At 44.2% G+C, this 26,225-nt stretch overlaps 1 protein-coding gene across 3 annotated transcripts in view; it reads right to left on the bottom strand.

Moving 5' to 3' along the window:
• Window positions 1–6,793: 6,793 nt before the first annotated feature.
• UBXN8 (UBX domain protein 8) overlaps window positions 6,794–26,225 on the bottom strand; it is a 27,744-nt gene continuing 8,312 nt past the window's right edge. The window contains exons 2-8 of one of the 3 annotated variants that reach the window (XM_025394386.1): window positions 23,186–23,308; window positions 21,580–21,650; window positions 19,633–19,755; window positions 17,841–17,963; window positions 13,879–13,920; window positions 11,185–11,259; window positions 6,794–7,614 (exon numbers count right to left, since the gene is read on the bottom strand). In XM_025394386.1, coding sequence (XP_025250171.1) covers window positions 7,447–7,614; window positions 11,185–11,259; window positions 13,879–13,920; window positions 17,841–17,963; window positions 19,633–19,755; window positions 21,580–21,650; window positions 23,186–23,308 — 725 coding nt within the window. In that variant the 3' untranslated portion in view covers window positions 6,794–7,446. The remainder of the gene's footprint in view (window positions 7,615–11,184; window positions 11,260–13,878; window positions 13,921–17,840; window positions 17,964–19,632; window positions 19,756–21,579; window positions 21,651–23,185; window positions 23,309–26,225) is intronic. The other 2 variants (XM_025394387.1, XM_025394388.1) reach the window with 2 other exon arrangements.

Raw genomic sequence — 26,225 nt, 5'->3', positions numbered from 1 at the left:
AACTTGTTGGACTCCAGTGATCCTCCCACCTCAGTCTCCAGAGTAGCTGGGACCACAGTTGCAGGCAACCACACCTGGCTAATTAAAAAAAAAAAAAAAAATTGTAGAGATGGGGTCTCACTATGTTGCTGATACTGTTTGGCTCTGTGTCCCCACCCAAATCTTATCTTGAATTGTAATCCCTGTGTGTAGAGGGAGGGACTGTAATCCCCACATGTGGAGGAAGGTAGGAGATTGGATTATGGGGGCAGTTTCCCGATGCTGTTCTCATGATAGTGAATTCTCACAAGATCTGATGGCTCTATAAAGAGGCTCTTTCCCCTTCCCTCCTCACTTTTCTCTCTCCTGCCACCTGTGAAGAAGGACATGTTTGCTGCCCCTTCCACCATGATTGTAAGTTTCCTGAGGCCTCCCCAGCCCTGCAGAACTGTGAGTCAATGAAACCTTTTTGTAAATTACCCAGCGTGGGGTAGTATCTTTATAGCAGTGTGAAAATGGACTTGTAACACAGTAGCCCAGACTGGTCCCAATCTTCTGGGCTCAAGCGATCCTTCTGCCTCAGCCTCCCAAAGTGTTGGGATCACAGGTGTGAGCCATCTTGCCTGGTTTTAATCATACGTTTCTAATTTTTCCATCTCATTGCAAGAGGGCTACAGTACAAAAAAAAAGTATAATTAACCAAGAACCTAAAGATCAGTGGTTCCTTTCCCTAAATGCAGAGGAAGAATGCTTCTTTTCTAACTAAGGAAACAAGCATCTCTATTTTTAGCCCTTTAGTTATACATGCAACTGATGTTTGTCCTTTCTGTTGAAGAAAAGTATCTGCATTACCATGTCAAGAAATGGCTCTAATGATTTTTATGTTAGGAACTGGGGAGGAGGGGCAGAGGAGAACCATTATTCCACAAAAGTCATGAATTATTTACTGAAATTTATGCTGTATAAAAGACCAATTTTTTAGTGATAATCATTTTCTGTACTCAAAATCCTTGAAAATGGATATAGAGGGACAATGGAAAATAGAACCCATCGTACGAATGATACAATGGATTTTGGGGTCTCCAGGGAAAGGGTGGCAGGGGGGTGAGACACAAAAGACTACACATGGGTACAGCGTACACTGCTCAGGTGGTAGGTGCACCAAAATCTCAGAAACCACCACTAAAGAACTTGGCCGGGCATGGCAGCTCACGCCTGTAATTCCAGCGCTTTAGGAGGCTAAGGCAAGTGGATCACCTGAGGTGAGGAGTTCAAGACCAGCCTGACCAATATGGTGAAACCCCATCTCTACTAAAAATACAAAAATTAGCTGGGTGTGGTGGCCAGTGCCTGTAATCCCAGCTACTTGGGAGGCTAAGACAGGAGAATTGCTTGAACCCAGGAAGCGGAGGTTGCAGTGAGCTGAGATCCTGCCACTGCACTCTAGCCTGGTGACAGAGTGAGACTCCATCTCAAGTAAATGTCATTCCATTCCTAAGGGCCTTTTCATATTGTTGGGGAAAATGCCCTGAATACTTCTTATAATAGTTATCTATTGCCACATAACACATTTTCCCAAAACATAACAGCTTAAAGAGAAACTGCCTTTGCAAAATTAAGACAGTAAGAGAAATCTGACATAGTTGACTTCATCTTGCTTGTAACCTCCAAGCTGTCCTTGGTCACTCCTGGCATAGGCCAAGTTAATCTTGGGAGGAGTTTAGTTTATTTAAGCAAGGATGATGCTAGCCCTTCCCAAAACTAAACAGCCTTCGTAAAACTAATGAACAGGCCACAAGGTTAGGATTATGAAAGCGGCCTGAATTCTGATAATATGGAGTTATTAAATGATAACCAGCCATTATTCTGAGGTCACAAGATTTGCAACCTCCACGGTTGCCCCTGTAAGTAACATCACTATTGTAGAACCTAAGATTGGTCTTCTGGGACGTTTTTGCAGACTTTTGCATTCGGGCAACTGACTGACCACACCTGGGCTTGCAACTTGTGACTCAACAGGTCCTGTGGCCCTACCCAGAGGGGGACTCAGTCCCCAGGACCGTTTTCCACACCCCTATGATTCCATCCCCAACCGATCAACATTCCCTGTTTCCTAGCCCTCTGCCCACCAAACTATCTTTGAAAAACTCTAACCTACGAGCCTTCAGGGAGACTGACTCGAGTACTAACTCCCTCTTTTGTGTGGTTGGCCTCATATCAGTTACACTCTCTTTGCTGCAATGCCGTGGCCTCAGTGATTTGATTTTTGTCTGTGCAGAGGATGGGAGAAAGCCACTGGGCAATTACGAAACATCATTCATTATCTCCTGTAGTTTCTGTGAGTCTGGGCTCCAGGAGCAGCTCAGCTGAATGTTTCTGGTTCAAGGTCTGTCATGAGGTTGCAGTCTCTAAAGATACAACTGGGGCTGCAGGGTTCACTCCCAGCTAGCTCGTGGAGCTACTGGCAATGAGGCTTCAGTTCCTTGGCATGTGGTCCTCCCCAGTGCACTAACATGGTTTCAGCCAGAGCAAGTGATTAGACCAAAGACAGGAATAGAGAACCAAAAGAAGTGCAGTCCTTGATCATCTCACCTAGGAAGAAACATACCATGACTTCTGGTTAATTCTGTTGTTGTTTGTTTTTGTGACAGAGCCTTGCTCTGTCACCAGGCTGGAGTGCAGCGGTGCGATCTTGGCTCACTGCAACCTCTGACTCCTTGGTTCTCCTGCCTCAGCCTCCCAAGTAGCTGAGACTACAGGCGTGCGCCGCCATGCCTAGCTAACTTTTGTATTTTTAGTAGAGATGGGGTTTCACCATGTTGGCCAGAATGGTCTTGATCTCTTGACCTCTTGATCCACCCACCTTGGCCTCCCAAAGTGCTGGAATTACAGGCGTGAGCCACCGTGCCTAGCCAATTCTATCGGTCTTAAAGATTTATCTCAAATATTTATCTTGGCACACTGCGGGAAGGGATGACGGCATAAGGTCTGCATATCAGGAGAGAGAGATTGCTGGGGTCTATCTTGGAGGCTGGCTCCCACTCTGCTCTCTAGCCCCTGTAAATCCACAGTCCTCCCGTATGTAAGTACATTCACCCCTTCCAAGGAACAAGACAGTCCCATCAGCTCACAGCATCAGCTCAGAATTCATCTTATCTGTGTTAGGTGCAGGGGCAGATGATGACCCTAGGCTGTTCTCAGGTACAGCTCTAAGACAGTTCTTCCTGATCTGCAAGGCTGAGAACTAGATATGTTATCACACTCCCAACACCCAGCATACAGTGGTGGGACAGTTACATGATGCCCAGACGCTCCTGTTCAGAAAGGCTGCAAATGAAAGGCACACACACTGCTGGTCCATAGGCAGTTCTGAAATCCAGCTGGGCAAGCACTGAAACCCAGTGCTACTCCTGCCAGGAAATGACTTTCCAGACTGTTGACTCTGCCCTGGGAGACTTAATTTCATCTTAGGAATCAGGCTTTTACATGAAAGGGGGTGTGGATTTACAGCAAAGCATTTTTCTCACCTTGTTTCCTGCCTGTAGAATCTTGGAAATCTCACGGCCGGTTTTTTTTTTTTTTTTTTTTTTTCACTTTGTCTCTTTCAGTTCAAGTTGACCAAGTTACTGCTGATGTAATTATTTTTTTAAACTTTGTCTCCTGTGAATCATATTGAGGCATCACCTTTTGATTTTTCTTTTTTATTTTACAGACAAGGTCTGGTTCTGTTGCCCAGGCTGGAGTGCGGTGGCATGGTCTTCGCTTACTGCAGCCTCAATCTCTGAGCTCCAGCAAAACTCCCACCTTAGCTTCCCGAGCAGCTGGGACTACGGGCACATGCCATTGTGCCAGGCTAATAATTTTCTGCAGAAATGGGGTCTTACCATCCTGCCCGTGCTGGTCTCGAACTCCTGCACTCAAGCGATCCTCCCACTTCGGCCTCACAAAGTGTCAGGATTACAGGCGTGAGCCACTGTGCCTGGCCCACCTTCGTCTTTTCTCCGGTTTTAACAAAGGATTTTATCGTTACACCCTCACTTTAATCTTTAAACCATATTTTCTTGAGTGTTCTGAATTTAATCTTTGCTCTGAAGCCACTTTTAAATGTTAGTGTAATCATTTGCCACCTGGAGAAGCTGTGAATCTTCTAAACCAGTGAGCACTGGTTTCTTTTTCAACAGTTCTTTCTTTAGCTTATTTCATTCCTGTCTTATTTTATTACAAGTGGCAAGAAGAAACCAAAGGCATTTTCACTCTAGTTGGAAACAGACTTAGCTAGATCAGTCACTCCTTAGCTGTATTTTCCACTTTCCACACAACTGCAGGTGATAGCGTTGCTGAACTTACTGCCTCTAACCAGGACTTCCCTTTCTCCAGTGCCCAGGAATACTCCCAGGTTCAAGCAATTCTCTTGCCTCAGCCTCCCAAGTAGCTGGGACTACAGGAACCTGCCACCACACCCAGCTAATTTTTGTATTTTTAGTAGAGATGGGGTTTTGCCATGTTGGCCAGACTGGTCTCAAACTCCTGGCCTCAGGTGATTTGTCTGCCTTGGCCTCCCAACGTGCTGGGATTACAGGCATGAGTCACCATGCCTAAACAAAAAAATATATTTTTTAGAGATAGGGGTGTTGCTATGTTGCCCAGTCTGTCCTCAAATTCCTGGACCCAAGCGATCCTCCTGTGTTAGCCCTCCTGAGTAGTGGGGACTACAGGTATACACCACCATGCCCGCCTCCACCTGTGAGGCATTTATCCAGTTTCAAAGCACTGTGGGCTTTCAGCTGCACTCTTCTCAAAGTCCACTGCCTGATTCCAAAGGCACTCCTGCATTGAAGGGTTTTGTTATGGTAGCACCTTGCTAACAGATACACAAATCTGTTATATATTGCTCCATACATTACAAATGAACTCAAAACTTAGCTGCCTCACAAATCCTCAGATCTCAGAATCTCGGAGCATCCTAGTCCGGTGGTTCCGGCTTGACGCTTGCATGCAGTTATACTCAAGCTGTTGGCCAGAGCAGCCAGCTCTGAAGACTTGGCTGGGACCTGAGGGCCACCTCTAAGCTTTCTCTCATTGCTGTGGGCAGGAAGCTTCAGTTCCTTGCTGTGTGGGCCTCTCCATGGGGTCACTCACAACAGGACTTCTTCCCCTCCCCCCAGAGCGAGGGACCCAAGAGAGACCACCAGGACAGCCGTAGTCTATTATAATCTAATCTCAGAAGTGATGTACTACCACTTTTTTTTTTTGAGACTCAAGTGATCCTCCCACCTCAGCCTCCCTAGTAGGTGGGACTACAGGCACGTGCCACCATGCCTGGCTAATTTTTGTATTCTGTAATTTTTGTATTTTGTATTCTTTGTAGAGACAGGGCTTCACCATGTTGCCCAGGCTGGTCTTGAACTCCTGGGCTCAAGCAATCTGCCCATCTTGCCCTCCCAAAGTGCTGGGATTACAGGCATGAGCCACCGCGCCTGGCCTCATTTTTTTCAATGTGAGGTATTCTAGAACCAACCTGCCCTCCCACCCCAAATTTAAGGTTGAGACAACTTACTATTTATTTTCAAAGAAGTATTAAGTATCTAACACACAGTAGGTACTTCTGAGGGCAAAAAAACACAGTCCTTGCCTTTGAGGAAGTGCCTATTTGAGAAAACAAAACACAGCTATAATACAGTGTGCCAAATTCTACAGAAGGGGATAAAGGGAATGCCCAAGAGAGTCAGATGAGCAGATTTTTTTGTTTTGTTTTTCAGATGGAGTCTCGAGTTGTCGCCAGGCTGGAGTGCAGTGGCGTGATCTAGGCTCAATGCAACCTCCACCTCCTGGGTTTAAGCGATTCTCCTGCCTCAGCGTCCTGAGTAGCTGGGATTACAGGTGCACAACACCACTCTCAGCTAATTTTTTTTTTTTTTTTTAGACGGAGTCTTGCTCTGTCATCCAGGCTGGAGTACAGTGGTGTGATCTCAGCTCACTGCAAGCTCCGCCTCCCAGGTTCATGCCATTCTCCTGCCTCAGCCTCCTGAGTAGCTGGGACTACAGGCACCCGCCACCACACTCAGCTAATTTTTTGTATTTTTAGTAGAGACGGGGTTTCACCGTGTTAGCCAGGATGCTCTCCATCTCCTGACCTCGTGATCCGCCCGCCTCGGCCTCCCAAAGTGCTGGGATTACAGGCGTGAGCCACCACGCCCAGCCAATTTTTGTACTTTTAGTAGAGATGGGGTTTTACCATGTTAGTCAGGCTGGTCTTCAACTCTTTTTTTTTTTTTTTTTTTTTTTTTTTTTTGAGACACAGTCTCACTCTGTCACCCAGTCTGGAGTGCAGTGCCATGATCTAAGCTCACTGAAACATCTGCTGGCCAGATTCAAGCGATTCTCCTGCCTCAGCCTCCCGAGTACTTGGGAATTACAGGCACCTGCCACTGCACCTGGCTAAATTTTGTATTTTTAGTAGAGATGGGGTTTCACCATCTTGGCCAGGCTGGTGTTGAACTCCTGACCTCGTGATGCACCTGCCTTGGCCTCCCAAAGTGCTGGGATAATGGGCATGAGCCACTGTGCCCAGCCTGGTCTCGATCTCTTGACCTCATGATCCGCCCGCCTCAGCCTCTCAAAGTGCTGGGATTACAGGCATGAGCCACCACACCAGGCCTGAGCAGACTTTTAAAACAGAGCATGAGAAAAGAAAAAAGGAGTGAGTAAAACAAAGTTAAAAGCCTTTTATAACCACACTTGGAGTCTGAACAGTGCATGACTTTATCATTATAACCTTATAAGCAGGAGAGGGAAATGATCAGATACATTTTTTAAAATTCACCTATATTTTAATGCTTTCATAGTTTTATTTTTCAAAATACTGATTCATTTGGAACTTTGTAAATGTAACATTTAATACAAGTCAAAATTATATAAATCGCAAACATTAGTTAAGTCAACTGTAATGCATACCCATCAGAAAGAACTTTAAAGCCTCCAAGAGCTTTGAAGCTTCTTCCAAGTTTTCAATTTCACAGAAATACAGCAGAATAAACACTCCTGCTTATAAGACTTTGAAGAATTTGACTGAATCATGAAATATTGTGTGGTAAGACAGATTGAAGAGGCAGAAAGCAAAGTTCTATGGGTTTGTTTTCTAACACTGAGAAATCATGTCAGCTGGGAAAAAATAGCAATTACGGAGTGCCTTACTGCATACATTTTTACCTTGTTCTCATTTGGTACATTGTAAAATGGCACAGTCCACAGATTATTATATGCAGAAAGCAATCCTTTTCTAATCCTATTCCCATGGATATCAATGTTCAATGTTTACTGCCATGAGCTCAATCAAGGTATGGTGTGGTTTTAATGTGAAGCCTTTATTGTGCCAGGAGGTGATGGCATAGCTGACTTCAAGCAGAACAGGGAGCATGTAGAGACTGGGTTTCGCCATGTTACCCAGGCTGGTCTCAAACTTCTTTCCTAGTTGGTCTGCTCCTTCTCTTCCAGGATGAGCACAGTGTCCACAGTTATTCCTACGTCCTCCAGCGACTGGCCCCCCTCCACTGCCAGAGGCCGTCTGGGAAAGGAAGTAGAAAGGCTGTATAGAGATGTGTGGTACCCAATTCTCATCATCCAGTCAAGTAAGACCTAGAAGATAAAAAGCTTGGCTTAGTCATTATCAAATACTTTACACACCGTGTCCCTTTAGACCACCATAACATTTTATAATTTTGTCAATGTAAAATCATATCCCTAGGAGTCATGAGACAGAATTTTCACACCTTTCAAAGAAACTTTCTAGAGCTTAAAGGAAAATAGCTTGCTATGAGTTTTGAGGTAGGAATATTTTTTTTTTTTTTGACATGGGAGTCTTGCTCTGTCACCCAGGCTGGAGTGCAATGGCACGATCTCGGCTCACTGAAACCTCCACCTCCTGGGTTTAAGCGATTCTCCTGCCTCAGCCTCCAGAGTAGCTTGGATTATACAGGCGCCTGGCACCATGCCCAGCTAATTTTTGTATTTTTGGTAGAGATGGGGTTCCACCATGTTGGCCAGGCTGGTCTTGAACTCCTGACCTCAAGTGATCTGCCTGCGCCTCCCGAAGTGCTGAGATTACGGCCATAAGCCACTGTGCCCAGCCAAAAATTAGCCTAGGCGTGGTGGTGGGCACCTGTAATCCCAGGCCCTCAGGAGGCTGGGGAGGGAGAATAATTTGAACCCAGGAGGCGGAGGTTGCAGTGAGCTGAGATCCCGCCACCGCACTCCAGCCTGGGTGACAGAGCAAGACTCTGTCTCAAAACTATATATATACACACACACATACACACACACACACATATGTATGTATACATTTTTTTCCAAACATGTAATGGCACAGAAGTTTGAGACCAGCCTGGGTAACATGGCGAAACCCAGTCTCTACAAAAAAATACAAAAATTAGCCAGGCCTGGTGGTGCGTGCCTATAATCCCAGCTACTCAGGAGGCTGAGGTGCAAGGATCACCTGAGCCCGGGAAGATCAAGGTTTCAGTGAGCTGTGATTGTACCACTGTGCTTCAGCTTTGGTGACAGAGTGAGAACCAATCTCACAAAAATAAACAAAAACAATTGTAAATTATCTGTCAGGAACACTGATCCTATTTACATTCACATTAACAAGTTATGATGGCCAGACACAGTGGCTCACACCTGTAATCCCAGCACTTTGAAAGGACGAGGCAGGAGAATTATTTGAGCCCAGGAGTTCAAGATTGACCTGGTCAGCATAGTGAGACCCTGTTCTATTTTTAAAATATAAAAAATATTAAAGGTTTTCTGTTTTGTTGTTTTTTGAGACAGTCTTGCTCTGTCTCCCAGACTAGAGGGCAGTGGCACAATCTCAGGTCACTGCAACCTCCGCCTCCCGGGTTCAAGCAATTTTCCTGCCTCAGCCTCCTGAGTAGCTGGGACTACAGGCGCCCACCACCATGCCTGGCTAATTTTTGTATTTTTAGTAGAAACAAGGTTTCACCATGTTGGCGAGGATGGTCTCGATCTCTTGACCGCGTGATCTGCTTGCCTAAGCCTCCCAAAGTGTTGGGATTACAGGTGTGAACCACAGTACCTGGCCAAAAAACTATTAAAGTTTTAAGAATCCCTGTTTTCCAATCTGGGTACTATTTCTTTTTAATCTTTGACAGTCCAGTTAGGTAGAAAATACGGTTTCATTTTATTTGTACTTCATTGATTCTGTGTGAGGCCAAACATTTTTTTCATATATTTATCTGTCACTGAGTCTTCTTTAGGAAACATGATATTCATATGTTTCTTTCCCTGTCAGTCTACTGAGGTGTTTATCTTTTCCTTGATTTAAGCTCCTTATAAAAAATGACTGTCACACATAAATAGTAAAATGGGCTGGTTGTGGTGGCTCACGCCTATAATCCCAACACTTGGGGAGGCCAAGGTGGGCAGATCACTTGAGCCCAGGAGTTTAAGACCAGCCTGGCCAACATGGCAAAACCCTGTCTCTACTAAAAATACAAAAATTAGCCAGGAACAGTGGTACGTGCCTCTGGTCCCAGCTACTTAGGAGGCTGAGGCACAAGAATTACTTGAGGCCGGGAGATGGAGGTTGCAGTGAGCTGTGATGGCACCACTCCATTCCAGCCTGGGTGACAGGGCAAGATTCTGTCTCCAAAAAAAAAAAAAAAACACACTAAACTTTATGAATAGTTTCTTTACTGAATTTTAAATTTTTTTTTGAGCGATCTCAGCTCACTGCAAGCTCCGCCTCCTGGGTTCACGCCATTCTCCTGCCTCAGCCTCCCGAGTAGCTGGGACTACAGGTGCCCACCACCACACCTGGCTAATTTTTTTGTATTTTTAGTAGAGACGAGGTTTCACCATGTTAGGATGATCTTCATCTCCTGACCTCATGATCCGCCCGCCTTGGCCTCCCAAAGTGCTGGGATTACAGGCGTGAGCCACCGTACCTGGCCGGATTTTTTATGTAGTCAAATCCAGTATTTTCCATTACGGTTTATAGCATTCTTGTCATTCAAGGTTAAATACAACAAACAGGACGGAAAATTATTTACATATATTTTTAATGCACACATAATTTTATGTTTAAATGTAATTAGAGATGGAAATATACCAAAATGTTAGTAACTGGTTTTGGCATGAGACTACAGATCAAATTTTTTTCACTCTACTTTTCCATATTTTCCAAATTATCACTAACAACCACAGTATTCTTTTTTATTATTTATTATTATTTTTTTTTTTTTTTTTTTTGAGACGGAGTCTCGCTCTGTGTAGCCCAGGCTGGAGTGCAGTGGCCGGATCTCAGCTCACTGCAAGCTCCGCCTCCCGGGTTCACGCCATTCTCCGGCCTCAGCCTCCCGAGTAGCTGGGACTACAGGCGCCCGCCACCTCGCCCGGCTATTTTTTGTATTTCTTAGTAGAGACGGGGTTTCACCGTGTTAGCCAGGATGGTCTCGATCTCCTGACCTCGTGATCCGCCCATCTCGGCCTCCCAAAGTGCTGGGATTACAGGCTTGAGCCACCGCGCCCGGCCTATTTATTATTTTTGAGACAGAATTTTGCTCTGTCACCCAGGCTGGAGTGCGGTGGCACGATCTCAGCTCATTAAAACCTCTGCCTCCCAGGTTCGAGTGATTCTCCTGCCTCAGCCTCCCAAGTAGTGGGGATTACAGGAGTCCGCCACCATGCTCGGTTAATTTTCATATTTTTAGTAGAGATGGGGTTTCACCATGTTGGCCAGGCTGGTCTCGAACTCCTGACCTCAAGTGATCTGCCCACCTTGGCCTCCCAAAGTGTTGGGATTATAGACGTGAGCCACTGCACCCAGCCCACAGTACTGTTTTTAAAAGAAAAAAAAAGTCTAAAGTTAATAGTGGCTACTTCCTAAGGATTTAAAAGCATCTTGCCCATCAAATTATTAAAATGTAATGAAAGCAAACAACAAAGGAAAAATACACCAAAGGGAAAGAATAAGTAAAATGTGAATGCAGAGATCACAATTCAGAGACATCCGGCATGCATGCCTAGTTAGCTAAATTTCTGCATTGTGGAGTACCTGGAAATGTCCTTTATCCATACCTGATGGGAGGTGCAGGATGACAGTGTGATCACACCTTCCCAAAGGCATGTGAATAAACTACTGCCAAATTCAACAAAAATATTTCTCAAAATGCGAATTCCTTCACTTACCTGTGAGCTGCAGGACTTCAAAAACCTTCTCCTCAGGACATTCCCACTGGGACATCGGAGAGCAACAGTAACTACCTGAGGAAGAAAGATTCACATAAGAACTCCGATCCATTGCTCTTTGCAATTCCTTTCATTCTGTAAAACAGCTAAGCAGCTAAAAAGGACTTAGATGCTGCTTTGCTAATTATTAAAAGACATAGGTAGGGCATGGTGGTGGCTCACGCCTATAATCCCAGGACTTTGGGAGGCTGAGACAGGCGGACCACTTGAGGCCCGGAGTTTGAGACACTCCCCTGCCACAAAAAATAGAAAAATTAGCTAGACGTGGTGGTGCACTCCTCTAGTCCCAGCTACTTGGGAGGTTGAAGTGGGAGAATTGCCTGAGCCCAGGGAATCTGAGACAGCAGTTAGCTGTGATCATGCCACTACACCCCAGCCTGGATGACAGAGCAAGACTGTTTTTAAAAAAAAAAAAAAAAAAAAGACATTATAAAATGAGAAGATGACAAATTAGTGTTTATTTTTCAACTGTCAAGAAACCCTTTATGACTAACATGATCATTAAACTGTGCTGGGAGTTATGTGGGTATCATATTATGCATAAGTGGTGGTTTTAGAGCAGCACCCCTCCCTCTCAGGAAAGCTATGTTAGAAAATATTTCCAACAGGCCAGGTGCAGTGGCTCAGGCTGTAATCCCAGCACTCTGGGAGGCCGAGGTGGGCAGATCACTTGAGGTCAGGAGTTCGAGACCAGCCTGGCCAACATGGTGAAACCCCATCTCTCCTAAAAATACAAATATTAGCCAGGCGTTGTGGCACACACCTGTGGTCCCAGCTACTCAGGAGGCTGAGGCAGGAGAATGGCTTGAACCCGGGAAGCAGAGGTTTCAGTGAGCCAAGATCGTGCCATTGCACTCCAGCTTGAGCAACACAGTGAGACTTGGTCTCAAAAAAAAAAAAAAAAAGCTTTCCCATCAGGCACAGTGACTCACACCTATAATCCCACCACCTGGGGAGGCCAAGGTGAGAGGATCACGTGAGACCAGGAGTTGGAGCAGCCTGAGCAACACAGTGAGACCCAATCTTTACCAAAAAAATTTTTTTTCTTTTTTTTTTTTTTTTTTGAGACGGAGTCTCGCTCTGACACCCAGGCTGGAGTGCAAGTGGCTGGATCTCAGCTCACTGCAAGCTCCGCCTCCCGGGTTTACGCCATTCTCCTGCCTCAGCCTCCCGAGTAGCTGGGACTACAGGCGCCCGCCACCTCGCCCGGCTAGTTTTTTGTATTTTTTAGTAGAGACGGGGTTTCACCGGGTTAGCCAGGATGGTCTCGATCTCCTGACCTCGTGATCCGCCCGTCTCGGCCTCCCAAAGTGCTGGGATTACAGGCTTGAGCCACCGCGCCCGGCCCAAAAAAAATTTTTTTAATTTAAAAATTAGCCAGGCCTGGTGGCATGTGCCTGCAGTCCTAGTTACTTGGGACGCTAAGGTAGGAGGATTACTTGAGCCTGAGAGGTTGAAAATGCAGTGAGCTATGATCATGCCACTGCACTCCAGCCTATGAGACAGAGCAAAAGCCTGTCTCAAAAAAAAAAAAAAAAAAAAAGGTTTCCAAGGAGTATAGCTGTTGCCGAGCCCCAAGAAGTGGCTTCTCCTGGATTTACTGCCCAAATGACTTAATGGCTTTCAAGACAGGTGTGTGCTCCCCATACATGAGGAAGTGTCTATAAGCAGGGTGGCCAGTGACAGGAGGGCACCACTCAGCAACTGGGAAGAAGGCAGCTTGACACAGCTGGGGATCAGTCCTAGCCCAGCCCCCAACGGCAAACCACTCCTAAATTAAAACATCTTACAACGTAGTTGCCCTCTTCATTTTCTCCTTTGAAAAGGAGAACTGCAATTTCAAGTCATTTGCCTAGTTTTTTTTCCTTTTTGTAGTGACAGGGTCTCACTATGTTGCCCAGGCTGGTCTTGAATTCCTAAGCTGAAGTAATCCTCCCCTCTTGGCCTCCCAAAGTGCTGGGACATATGCCTATTTTGATTCTGTTTTAGTAAGCCATGCATTATCTGACCTAAACTTCTGGAAAAGCCCACGTGTATCCTATGCCTGAGGCAGTAGGTGGGTGTAATCCCACCACTTTGGGAGGTCAAGACAGGCAGATCACCTGAGGTCAGGAGTTCCAGGCCAGCCTGGCCAAATTGGTAAAACCCCATCTCTACTAAAAATACAAAAACTAGCCCGGTGTGGTGGCAGTTACTTGGGAGGCTGAGGCAGGGGAATCGCTTGAACTCGGGAAGCGGAGGTTGCAGTGAATTGAGATCATGTCATTGCACTCCAGCCTGAGTGACAAGAGCGAGACTTCATCTCAAAAAAAAAAAGACAACTCAGCACACAGCAGGCTTGCAAAATGGGACTCATGCGGAGGAATTTGATATTACACTGCATTCCAAATAAGACTGACTAACTAGGAGGCGGAGGCAGGGGGATCACTTGAGCCCAGGAGTTCAAGGCCAGCCTAGGCAACATAGTGAGACCCTGTCTCTATGTTCTGAAACAGACCTAGTTACAGTATAATCACGTGAACACTTACGCTATCATATCTTTCTAAACCCAAGCTTAGATAAGACATATTTAATGGATGTTAAGCAAAGAAAATAGAAAATAAGTTTACTTTTCAAAGAGAATAACAGACTTACTTCTGCTGCTGTTTGAGAGGGTTCTTCAGGTAAATCAGGAATCTAAAGGAAAGGATTGGTAAGAGGAATGTAAACATTTTCAAGAAGCAAACAAAAGTGTCAGCGAGCAGAGTTCCTCTCAATACAGGGTTTAGACACACATCTAAGCTTACTTAAATCTTTACACATCTATAAAAAGTTTATAATGCAAATAGCTCAATTAATAAACATTTTTGGGCAAGTGTGCTAAAATTAATCATAAAAATAGCATTTGAGATAATAGCTCCCAAGCTATACATATTTAAAGGATTTTGCTTCTATTATGTTCCAAAATATTACTAATATATAAAAATGTACTATTTTTTTAAAAACAGCCAGATACAGTGGCTCATGTCTGGAATCCCAGCAACTCAGGAGGCTGAGGCAGGAGGATCACTTGAGCTCAGAAGTTCAAGGCTAACCATTGCAACAAAGCAAGACTGTCACTTTAAAAAAAACACACACAAAAAACATGATGTGTATGCATATACACATACATTTACATAAAAACAGGATAAATATTAACATGAATCAGCCAGGCACAATGGCTCACGCCTGTGATCCCAACACATTGGGAGGCCGAGGCGGGTGGATCACTTGAGGTCAAGAGTTCATGATCAGCGTAGCGAACATGGTGAAACCCCATCTCTACAAAAATACAGAAATTATCCAGGCATGATGGCAGGTGCCCATAATCCCAGCTACTCAGGAGGCTGAGGCAGGAAAATCACTTGGAACCCAGGAAGCAGAGGTTGCAATGAGCTGAGGTTGTGTCACTGCATTCCGGCCTGGGTGACAGAGCAAGCCTCCGTCTTTTAAAAAAAAAAAAAAAAAAAAATTAGACCCCAAAATTATTTTGCTTCAAACATACACACATTTTATTTTATTTTATTTTATTTACTTATTTTTTTTCTGAGACGGAGTCTCGCCCTGTCGCCCAGGCTGGAGTGCAGTGGCGCGAACTCAGCTCACTGCAAGCTTCACCTCCCGGGTTCACACCATTCTCCTGTCTCAGCCTCCCAAGTAGCTGGGACTACAGGCACCCCACACCATGCCAGGCTTATTCTTTGTATTTTTTATTTTTATTTTTATTTTTATTTTTATTTTTTTTTTTTGAGACGGAGTCTCGCTCTGTCTCCCGGGCTGGAGTTGCAGTGGCCGGATCTCAGCTCACTGCAAGCTCCGCCTCCCGGGTTCACGCCATTCTCCTGCCTCAGCCTCCCGAGTAGCTGGGACTACAGGCGCCGCCACCTCGCCCGGCTAGTTTTTTGTATTTTTTAGTAGAGACGGGGTTTCACCATGTTCACCAGGATGGTCTCGATCTCGTGATCCACCCGTCTCGGCCTCCCAAAGTGCTGGGATTACAGGCTTGAGCCACCGCGCCCGGCCTCTTTGTATTTTTTAGTACAGACAGGGTTTCACCGAGTTAGCCAGGATGGTCTTGATCTCCTAACTTTGTGATCCACCCCTCTCAGCCTCCCAAAGTGCTGGGATTACAGGTGTGAGCCACCGCGCCCGGCCCATAACAAATTTTAACATGAATATGCACTTACTGTCACTCACACTCCCAGGTGACTGCCAGAAACCATTTACTTTGGTTGCTTCTGTCATTTACTCATGTTTCCCTATTTCCATCAATCTATTAAGAATCCAGATACTGGGTTGGGTGTGGTGGCTCACGCCTGTAATCCCAGCACTTTCGGGGGCTGAGGCAGGCAGATCACCTGAGGTCGGGAGTTCAAGACCAGCCTGGTCAACATGGTGATACCCCATCTCTACTAAAAATACAAAAATTAGCCAGGCGTGCTGGTGCATGCCTGTAATCCTAGCTACTTAGGAGGTTGAGGCACGAGAATCTCTTGAACCCAGGAGGCAGAGACTGCAGTGAGCCATGACTGTGCCACTGCACTCCAGCCTGGGTGATAGAGTGAGGCTCTGTCTCAAAAAAATAAAAATAAAATAATCCAGATATTTAGACCATTTTCTTTCATTAAAACATTTGTTACCAATGACTTCATCTCCAGGAACTCTCTTTATTGATTAATACCACAGAATGTATTTTATAACATGTAATCTAACCTTACTTGCATTTACTAAATAACTCATTTGTTTTCCTTTGGTATCAAAAGGATATGTGACTGTCAAGTAAAATCTGCCATCAGCAATAAGATAGTGTTATTAACAAAACACAAACATGAGTTTTTAATCAGTCCGTTTAGTTCGTATTGACCTTTTTCAAATGTCAGTGATAGTTCAATAATCTGATTCCTCTGCTTAATCTCCACTATGGGACCAGGAAAGCTCAGATTGAGAAGCAGTATCTTAGAAACTATTTTCAGGGAATAGACAGCCTCCCAGCTTTCCCTAAGGGCCAGTAAAAACAGATTTCTTATTTCCAATCTTTTCCAGCTCCAATCGGAATTACGTTAGGGATTGAAGATTTGAATGAAAAACATGTATAATAAACCTGGGCACTAACCCAAAGTGACTGATTGCTAATCTATTCCCTAGAAGGGCCGATAAGGAAAATTATACACTCATGTTAATGACAGCTATTAGCCACTCACAAGACAGGGCTTGATAATGTCTTAAGTCAACAGGAACGCTTCCCTTCGTAAGCATTATATTTTTCATTTTTACATAATCAAATTCCTTAAAAAGAATTGAGTATTTTTGGCCGGGCACAGTGGCTCACACCTGTAATCCCAGCACTTTGGGAGGCCAAGGTGGGAGGATCATGAGGTCAGGAGATGGAGACCATCCTGGCTAACACGGTGAAACCCCGTCTCTACTAAAAATACAAAAAAATTAGCCTGGTGCAGTGGCAGGTGCCTGTAGTCCCAGCTACTCAGGAGGCTGAGGCAGGAGAATGGTGTGAACCCAGGAGGCGGAGCTTGCAGTGAGCTGAGATCTCGCCACTGCACTCCAGTCTGGGCAACAGAGCGAGACTCTGTCTCAAAAAAAAAAAAAAAAAAAAAATTTTGATTTTTTTTTTTTTTTTTCTGAGACACAGTCTCACTCTATCGCCCAGGCTGGAGTGCAGTGGTGTGATCTAGGCTCACTGCAACCTCCCCTCCCCTGGGTTCAAGAGAGTCTCCTGCTTCAGCCTCCCAAGTAGCTGGGATTACAGGTGCCTGCCACTAATTTTTGTATTTTTAGTAGAGACGGGGTTTTACCATCTTGGCCTGGCTGGTCTTGAACTCGTGACCTCGTGATCCACCCACATCGGCCTCCCAAACTGCTGGGATTACAGGCATGAGCCACCACGCCCAGCCCTTTTTTTTTTTTGAGACAGAGTTTCACTATTGTCATCCAGGCTGGAGTGCAATGGTGCAATCTTGGCTCACTGCAACCTCCACCTCCTGGGTTCAAGCAATTCTCCTGTCTCGGCCTCCTCAGTAGCTGGGATTACAGGCGCCTGCTACCACACCCAGCTAATATTTTTGTATTTTTAGTAGAGATGGGGTTTTACCATGTTGGCCAGGCTGATCTTGAACTCCTGACCTCAGCTGATCTGCCTGCCTTGGCATCCCAAAGTGCTGGGATTACAGGCGTAAAGCCACCATGTCCGGTCAATAATTGAGTATTTTCTAAACCTATTAGCATTTGTCTTTATTGCTTCCAAGTTGGATTCAGAGCATTAATATTAATATTGAACAAGGAAAAATCTTTTTTTTTTTTTTTAAATAGAGATGGGGTTTCACCATGTTGGCCAGGCTGGGCTCAAACTCCTGGCCTCAACCCTCCCAAAGTGTTGGGATTACAGGTATCAGCCACGGCGCCCAGCCTATTCTTAATAAAGGTGATCGCTTTGTAAGGTAGTGGGAAGACACCATCTGGATAAAAGGCCAGTCCTGATCTTCACCCAGTACACCACCTCACCCAGAGTTTGATCCTCCTACTGCACACAAACACAATTCAATGACAGGCATGAAGTACTTTACCTCCTTGCATGTGGGCTGTACAGCAGGAGATGGATATTCAGTTAAAGGTTTAGGCAAGTTCTGGCTCTTTGCTGCTTCTCTATTTGATGTTTCAAAAGATGTCTGACTTGTACCTTCATCACCCTGGTCAAACACAACAGACAATTTCTAAAGAGATGTTTTCTATCAACTTTATTATATTCACAATTGTTTTTCCTTTTTCTTTTTTTTTTACCCTGATGGCATGTCAGCAGAAAAATATTAGCAAGCCATTATGAGACCCAAAAAATAAAAGCATTATCTCTGTCAACAAGAAAACACGAGGCTTGAGCAGGGTGCTGTGGCTCACACCTGTAATCCCAGCACTTTGAGAGACTAAGGAGGGCAGATCACCTGAAGTCAGGAGTTCAAGACCAGCCTGGCTAACACAGTGAAATGCCATCTCTACTAAAAAAATACAGAAATTGGCCGGGTGTGGTGGCTCATACCTGTAATCCCAGAATTTCAGGACGCCGAGGTGGGCAGATCACTGGAGGTCAGGAGTTTGAGACCAGCCTGGTCAACATGGTGAAACCCCACCTCTACTAAAAAAAATATATAAAAATTAGCCAGGCATGGTAGCAGGCACCTGTAATCCCAGCTACTCAGGAGACTGAGGCAGGAAAATCGCTTGAGCCTAGGAGGCGGAGGTTGCAGTGAGCCGACATCACGCCACTGCACTCTAGCCTGGGTGATGGAGTGAGACTCTGTCTCAAAAACAAAAATTAGCTGAGGCAGAAGAATCCCTTGAACCTGAGAGGCAGAGGTTGCAGTCAGCTGAGATGGCGCCACTGCACTCCAGCTTGGGCAACAGAGCGAGACTCCACCTCAAAAAAAAAAAAAAGAAAACTTAAAATTGTAAACTTCTGTAGAAACTGACAAAATTCATATTCAATGCTGAAGGAAAACATAACCAAAGTTTAATTTGACTTAAAAATCAGAATATATAATAACATATATAACATGAGCTTAATACCTTGGAGATCTTGACTTGAGGAAAAATCAGAATGTTCTTGCCCTCGTATAAGACAACAGCAATTTATTCAACAGTTTTAAAGACTATCTTATGTCACAGTTTTTGTTTGTTTGTTTGTGTTTTGGAGAAAGGGTCTTGCTCTGTCTCCCAGGCTGGAGTGCAGTGGTGGTCACAGCTCACTGCAGCCTTTTCACCTCCTGGGCTCAAGTGATCCTCCTGCCTCAACCTCCCAAGTAGCTGAAACTATAGCCACACACTATCACGTCTGGCTAATTTTTAATTTTTTTTTTTTTTTTTTAGAGACAGGGTCTTCCTATGTTGCCCAGGCTGGTCTCAAACTCCTGGTCTCAAGCAATCTGCCTGCCTTGTCCTCCCAAATTGCTGGGATTACAGGCGTGAGCCACCACAACAGCTTTTTAAGGAACCAAGTTATATGCTCTTTAGGCACCAAAAAATACTTCACCAGCCAGGTGCAGTCCATGGTAGGGTGCACCTGTAGTCCTAGCAACTTAAGAAGCTGAGGCAGGAGGATCCTTTGAGCCCTGGAGTTTGAGGCTGCAGTGAGCTCCGATCATGCCACTGCACCCCAGCCTGGGCAACAGCGAGAGACCCTGTCTTTTAAAAACAAAGACCAACCCCTTAACCATGCGATAAACAAGTATGCTGAACAAAAAATGATATACAATCATTATCAATAAAATCTAAAAACAGACTAACATCAGTTTCAATTACAAATCAATCATGTAACAGGAAACACAGTAAGAGGATTCAAAATATAAAATGAGAATATTTTCCAACCCCAAGTTTGTGACCACTGCTTAATTTCCAGGCTTCACCCGTCATTTGATAAAAGCGCTCCTCCAGTTTTCTCAATTTCATTTCCCGGTGAGGTTTTAAAACGTTCTCTATGTATCTGCTGGCCTGTTCAAAACAACAAATTAGGCGTTGTTACTATACATTAATGTTCCTTAAAATGTACGCTATCTATAAAGCTGTAAATAAGAACCAAGTAAGAGCCCTGCTGGCTGAACAGAGCCACTGCCACCCTGTTTGGCTGCTTGGTTGCGGGCAGGCTCGTGCCGACAGGTAGATAGCAAGCTGGACAGACATTGGTTTTTGACCTGCCTGATTATGAAACTATCAACCAGGTTGTGGTTTTCATGCTGGGAACAATCCCATATCCTGATTCAAATGGAATGCCAGTATGGTAACTCCAAGGATTTGTCACAAATGGGAAACCAAGTGTCATCTTCAGAATTTCAGGTCTTAAATCTGGAGAGGGAAGCCAACATCCTTCGTTTTTGTTTTGTTTTTGTTTTGAGACGGAGTCTCACTCTGTCGCCCAGGATGGAGTGCAGTGGTGCAGACTCCACTCACTGCAACCTCCGGCTCCTGGGTTCAAGTGATTCTCCAGCCTCAGTCTCCCAAGTAGCTGGGACTACAGGTGCCCATCGCCATGCCCAGCTAATTATTGTATTTTTAGTAGAGATGGGGTTTCATTATGTTGGCCAGGCTGGTCTCGAACTCCTCACCTCAAGTGATCCACCTGCCTCTGCCTGCCAAAGTGCTGGGATTACAGGTGGAAAACACCAAGCCTGGTCAAATTTTTTGTTTTTTAAATGGCGTCTCACTCTGTCGCCAGGCTGGAGTGCACTGTCACAATCTTGGCTCACTGCAACCCCTGCCTCCTGGGTTCAAGTCATTCTCCTGGCTCAGCATCCCTAGTAGCTGGGACTACAGGCACATGCCACCACACCCAGCTAATTTTTGTATTTTTAGCAGAGATGGGATTTCACCATGTTGGCCAGGATGGTCTTGATCTCTTGACCTCGTGATCCACCCGTCTCAGCCTCCCAAAGTGCTGGAATTACAGGCGTGCACCACTATGCCTGACCCAAAATTTTAAAAAAATTAGCTGAACGTGGTGGTGTGTGTGTGTCTATAGTTCCAGCTACCCAGGAAGCTGAGGCAGGAGGATCCCATGAACCCAGGAATTTGAGGTGACAGTGAGCTATGGCTGTACCACTCCACCCCAGCCTGGGCAACAAAGAGAGGCCCAGTCTCAAAAAAAAAAAAAAAAAAAGTGGTATATCTATTCAATGGAATATCATTCATCCACATTAGGTAAATTCATACCAACAGAAAGCAGATTGGTGGTTGCCAGAGGATGGGAGGAGGGGAGAGTGGGGAGTGACTGTTTAAAGAGTATACAGTTTTCTTCATGGGAGATGGAACAGAGGTGGTAGTTGTACAACCTTGTGAATGTACTAAATGTCACTGAACAGCCTGGTCAATTGTGGCTGGGCACAGTGACTCATGCCTGTAATCCCAGCATTTTGGGAGGCCAAGGCAGGCAGATCACCTGAGGTCAGGAGTTTAAGACCAGCCTGGCCAATATGGCGAAACCATATCTCTACTAAAAATACAAAAATTAGCTGGGTGTACTGGTGCATGCCTGTAATCCTAGCTACTTGGGAGGCTGAGGCAGGAGAATCGCTTGAACCTGGGAGGTGGAGATTGCAGTGAGCCAAGATCTCACCACTGCTTTCCAGCCTAGGTGACAGAGTGAGACTCCATTTCGAAAACAAGTAACATAAAATGGTCAAGTTTATGTCACATGAATTTGACCTCAATATATATTTTTTAAATCTTAGCACAAACACAGAAGCAACAGACCTTATTTTTAATTGCCTCAGAGATTTTTGTATTTCTCTATGCATAAAGTCTCTAAAAATTCTGGCTTACCTTCTCTCCTTGTGCCTCTTGTTGTTTTTTTCTCACAAGTTTTTGTCTTTTCTCATTCTTTTCTTCTTCTTCTAAGACATCAAAACATGAAAGTGCTTTTTACTTCCCAAATATCTCATTTGAAGTATAACCAATCAAATAATTTATCAAAAGAAAGAAAAAAAATCTGAAGTCTATGGTTGGGAGACCCTAACATATCACACTGTCATTTATGTTTGGGTTGAATAATATAACCTTTTAGGATTATGGTTTTATTCATAGTTAATTTGAAAGGGCTATACATTCAACACTGGTCACTTTCCTTTTATTTACTTACATTTAAATAAACAGTGAAAACACAATGTACCAAATTCACTAATGACAAGCTTCTTCCTAGTAGCATAGAAAATATGTAGTTTTTGGTTTTAAGATTCACCTGTTCTGAATCTTATTTTAAAAGGCTTCTAGGACTCACAAACTTTTGCTTATCAAAAATGAAACAGGCTGGGCGAAGTGGTCAAGCCTGCAATCCCAGCATTTTGGGTGACTGAGGCAGGTGGATCACTTGAGCTCAGGAGCTAGAGACCAGCCTGGGCAACATGGCGAAATCCCACCTCTACAAAAACTACAAAAATTAGCCAGATGCAGTGGTACACACCTGTAGTCCCAACTACTTGGGAAGCTGAGGCGAGAGGATCACTTGAGCCTGGGAGGAGGAGGCTGCAGTGAGCCAAGATCATGCCACTGCATTCCAGCCTGGGTGACAGAGCGAGAGACTGTCTCAAATTTAAAAACCAAAAGCAAGTCTCAAATTTAAAAACCAAAAGCAAGCATGATTTCCTAAAATTAAAAACATTTACATATAAAAGACAAAGGTGTCTAAGTAAAAACTGCTAGAATGGAACAAAAAATTAGGATGAAAAGCCTTTCAAGATTAATGGTAGATCGGCAGGGTGTGGTGTCTCATGCCTGTGATCCCAACTTCGGGAGGCTGAGGCGGGCAGATCACGAGGTCAAGAGATCAAGACCATCCTGGCAAACATGGTGAAGCCCCATCTCTACTAAAAATACAAAATTTAGCTAGGCATGGTGGTGCATGCCTGTAGTCCCAGCTACTCGGGAGGCTGAGACAGGAGAATCGCTTGAACCCAGGAGGCGGAGGTTGCAGTGAGCCAAGACTGCGCCACTGCACTCCAGCTGGTGACAGAGCGAGACTCCATCTCCAAAAAAAAAAAAAAGGTTAATGATAGATACATTCACTCTGTAGAACAGCTCATAAACTGTAGGTATCAAACAGCAGTTAGGCAATACAAACACACAATTTAAAATTAGGGAATTTACCATATAACAACTTAGAAATGATATAGCTTAAAAACACATATATATGAGAAAAATGTACAATATCTCATAAAAATGTTGGGATATAGTCCATGCAAAGCCATCATCACTAATTTTTAAAAACCACACACAAAAACATCATGACTAAAGTTGTGATGATTACTCTCCCTGAAACTACACATCACAAATTAATAGTAAAATGGTTCTTACTGTGCAAACTTCTAGAATAAATAAAGGAAAGAAATTTGAGTAGAATGGCATAAAAGGGTAGCATAAATAATAAACTTACCCTTCAGATAAACTTGGGAAGATTTAAATGAGTTAAGCCATGAGGTAGTCACAGAAATAATTAAAGTAAGAAGAGCAAGCAGTAAGAAACTCCGGCCACAAAGCAAAAGAAAATCCTTGATTCCTGACAAAGGAAAAAAAAAAATTAAAATTCAAAACTTTTTGTTTTAAGAGACGAGGTCTCACTATGTTGACTAGGCTGGTCTCAAACTCCTGAGCTCAAGTGATCCTCCTGCCTTGGCCTCCCAAAGTGCTAGCTAGGATAATAGGCGTGAGCCAACACGCCCAACCCAAAACAGTTTTCTTGATACTCCTAATAAATTATAACACATTAGAAGATTATCTGTACTGGGAAAATAAAGTTATATAACTGTCTTATGATTTTGTTCATATATAGTCATCCCTTAGTATGCATGGGGTATTGGTTCCAGGACTCCTGAGTATACCAAAATCCACGGATGTTCAAGTACCTGATATAAAATGGCATAGTGTTCGCATATAGTCTATGCCCCTACATACTTTAAATCATCTATAGATTACTCATATACTACCCAATACAGCGTAAAGGCTCTATAAATAGTTGCTATACTTTACTGTTTATGGACAGGGAAAAAAGTCTGTACATGGTCGGGACAGACAAACATCCATTTACCCCATTTTTTTCCTGAATATTTTCTTTTCTTTCCTTCTTTAAGAGACGGTGTGTTGCTCTTCTTGGTCTTGCTCTGCCACCCAGGCTGCTGGAGTGCAGTGGTGAGAACACGGCTCACTGCAGCCTCAACCTCCTGGGGCTCAAACGATCCTCCTGCCTTAGCCCCGCCAAGTAGCTGGGACTACAGGCACGCACCACCACACCCGGCTAATTTCTGTATTTTTTGTAGAGATGGGGTCTCGCCATGTGGTCCAGTCTGGTCTTGAACTCCTGAACTCAGGCAATCTGCTCGCCTCAGCCTCCCAAGGTCCTGGGATTATAGGAGTGAGACACCACACCCAGCCCTTTCTGAATAGTCTCAATCCACAGGTGCTTAAATCCTCGGATGTGGAACTCACGATACAGAGGGCTTACTATGTTCTCCTTTGGGCATTAAAAAACTCATAATGGTTGTCATTTCCAGAACAAATGTACAGAACATAATTCTAGAATAAACATAGAATAAACACTATCTTGGGAATACAGTTATATTAGAGCAATCAGCTACACTAAAAATATAAATGTCAGTAATGTATAAGTTGTAGTTTCCCATATAGAGAAAATTACATAACTAGAAATAAAATTGTGAAAATATCGTGTTGGTCAGGTGTGGTGGCTCACGCCTGTAATCCCAACACTTTGGGAAGCTGAGGTGGGCAGATCACGAGGTCAAGAGATCAAGACCATCCTGGCTAACACAGTGAAACCCTGTCTTTACTAAAAATACAAAAGATTAGCCGGGAGTGGTGGCGGGTACCTGTAGTCCCAGCTACTTGGGAGGCTGAGGCAGGAAAATGGCATGAACCCAGGAGGTGGAGCCTGCAGTGAGCAAAGATCGCACCACTGCACTCCAGCCTGGGTGACAGAGAGAGACTCTGTCTCAAAAAAAAAAAAAAAAAAAGAAAAGAAAAGAAAAGAAAAGAAAAAAAGAAATCATCCTGTCAAATTCAAATTCTAGTTCTATGATAAACATTCTCACTGAAACACCAAATCCTTATTTCTCACAATTGCAACTGTGTGCTTCTGTATTTCTTGACATTTAGTCACTTGTAAGTAAAATTACAATTTACATGCTTGCCAAGGAAAAAGTAAAAATTTAGTATTTGGTCTTTTTATTTATTTATTTATTTATTTTATTTTTTGAGACAGAGCCTCACTCTGTTGCCCAGGCTGGAGTGCAGTGGTGCAATCTTGGCTCACTACAACCTCTGCCTCCTGAGTTCCAGCTATTCTCCTGTCTCAGCCTCCTGGGTAGCTCGGATTACAGGTATGCACCACCATGCCTGGCTAATTTTGTATTTTCAGTTGAGACAGGGTTTCACCACATTGGACAGGCTGGTCTCGAACTCCTGACCAGGAGTGGGTGGTGATCCGCCTACCTCAGCCTCCCAAAGTGCTGGGACTACAGGCATGAGCCACCGCACCCAGCCAGTATTTGGTCTTATATTAAGAACCAAAGTGAAAATTATTTGAGCAAAAATCTACTACCTACTTTGCATAATACAATTTGGCAAATGTTAAGGGACAGGAGACGAAGCTGGGTTAAAAATGATTTCCATCCGTTCGGAATTTTTACTCGTTTTGTGTTTTTAATTCTCGAAAGATAAATGGCAGAGATACAGAGGAATCCGACGTGATCAAGGCTGGTACTTAGTCAATTAACTAAAACTTAAAGAAGGAATTAGAAAAACATATATATAGGCTGGGCGAGATGGCTCATGCCTATAATCCCAGCACTTTGGGAGGCCAAGGCAAGCATATCACCTGAGGTCAGGACTTCAAGACCAACCTGGCCAACATGGTGAAACCCCCACCTCTACCAAAATATAAAAATTAGCCAGGCATGATGGTGGGTACCTGTAATCCCAGCCACTTGGGAGGCTGAGGCAGGAGAATGGCTTGAACCTGGGAGGTGGAGGATGCAGTGAGCAGAGATCAGGCCATTGCACTCCAGCCTGGGCGACAGAGTAAAACTCTGTCTCAAAAAAAAAAAGGAAAAAGAAAAACATATACAGACTTAAATGTTTTATTTTAAACTGAAAACAGATGTATATTCTTGCCTTTTTTTTTTAGATGCAATCTCACTCTCTTGCCCAGGCTGGAGTGCAGCAGTTGATCACAGCTCACTGCAGCCACGACCTCCAGGGCTCAAGCAATTGTCCCATGTCAGCCTCCCAAGCAGCTGGGACCACAGATGTGGGCTATCAGATTTTATATATATATATATATATGTGCCTATAATCCCAGCACTTTGGGAGGCCAAGGCAAGATATATATATATATATATATATATATTTTTTTTTTTTCCCAAATGATGCCCGCTTCTTGGCCTCCCAAAGTGCTGGGATTA

Source organism: Theropithecus gelada, chromosome 8, assembly GCF_003255815.1.
Source record: "Theropithecus gelada isolate Dixy chromosome 8, Tgel_1.0, whole genome shotgun sequence".
NCBI classification, from domain to species: Eukaryota; Metazoa; Chordata; class Mammalia; order Primates; family Cercopithecidae; genus Theropithecus; species Theropithecus gelada.
This window is presented reverse-complemented; position numbering and strand designations above follow the sequence as displayed.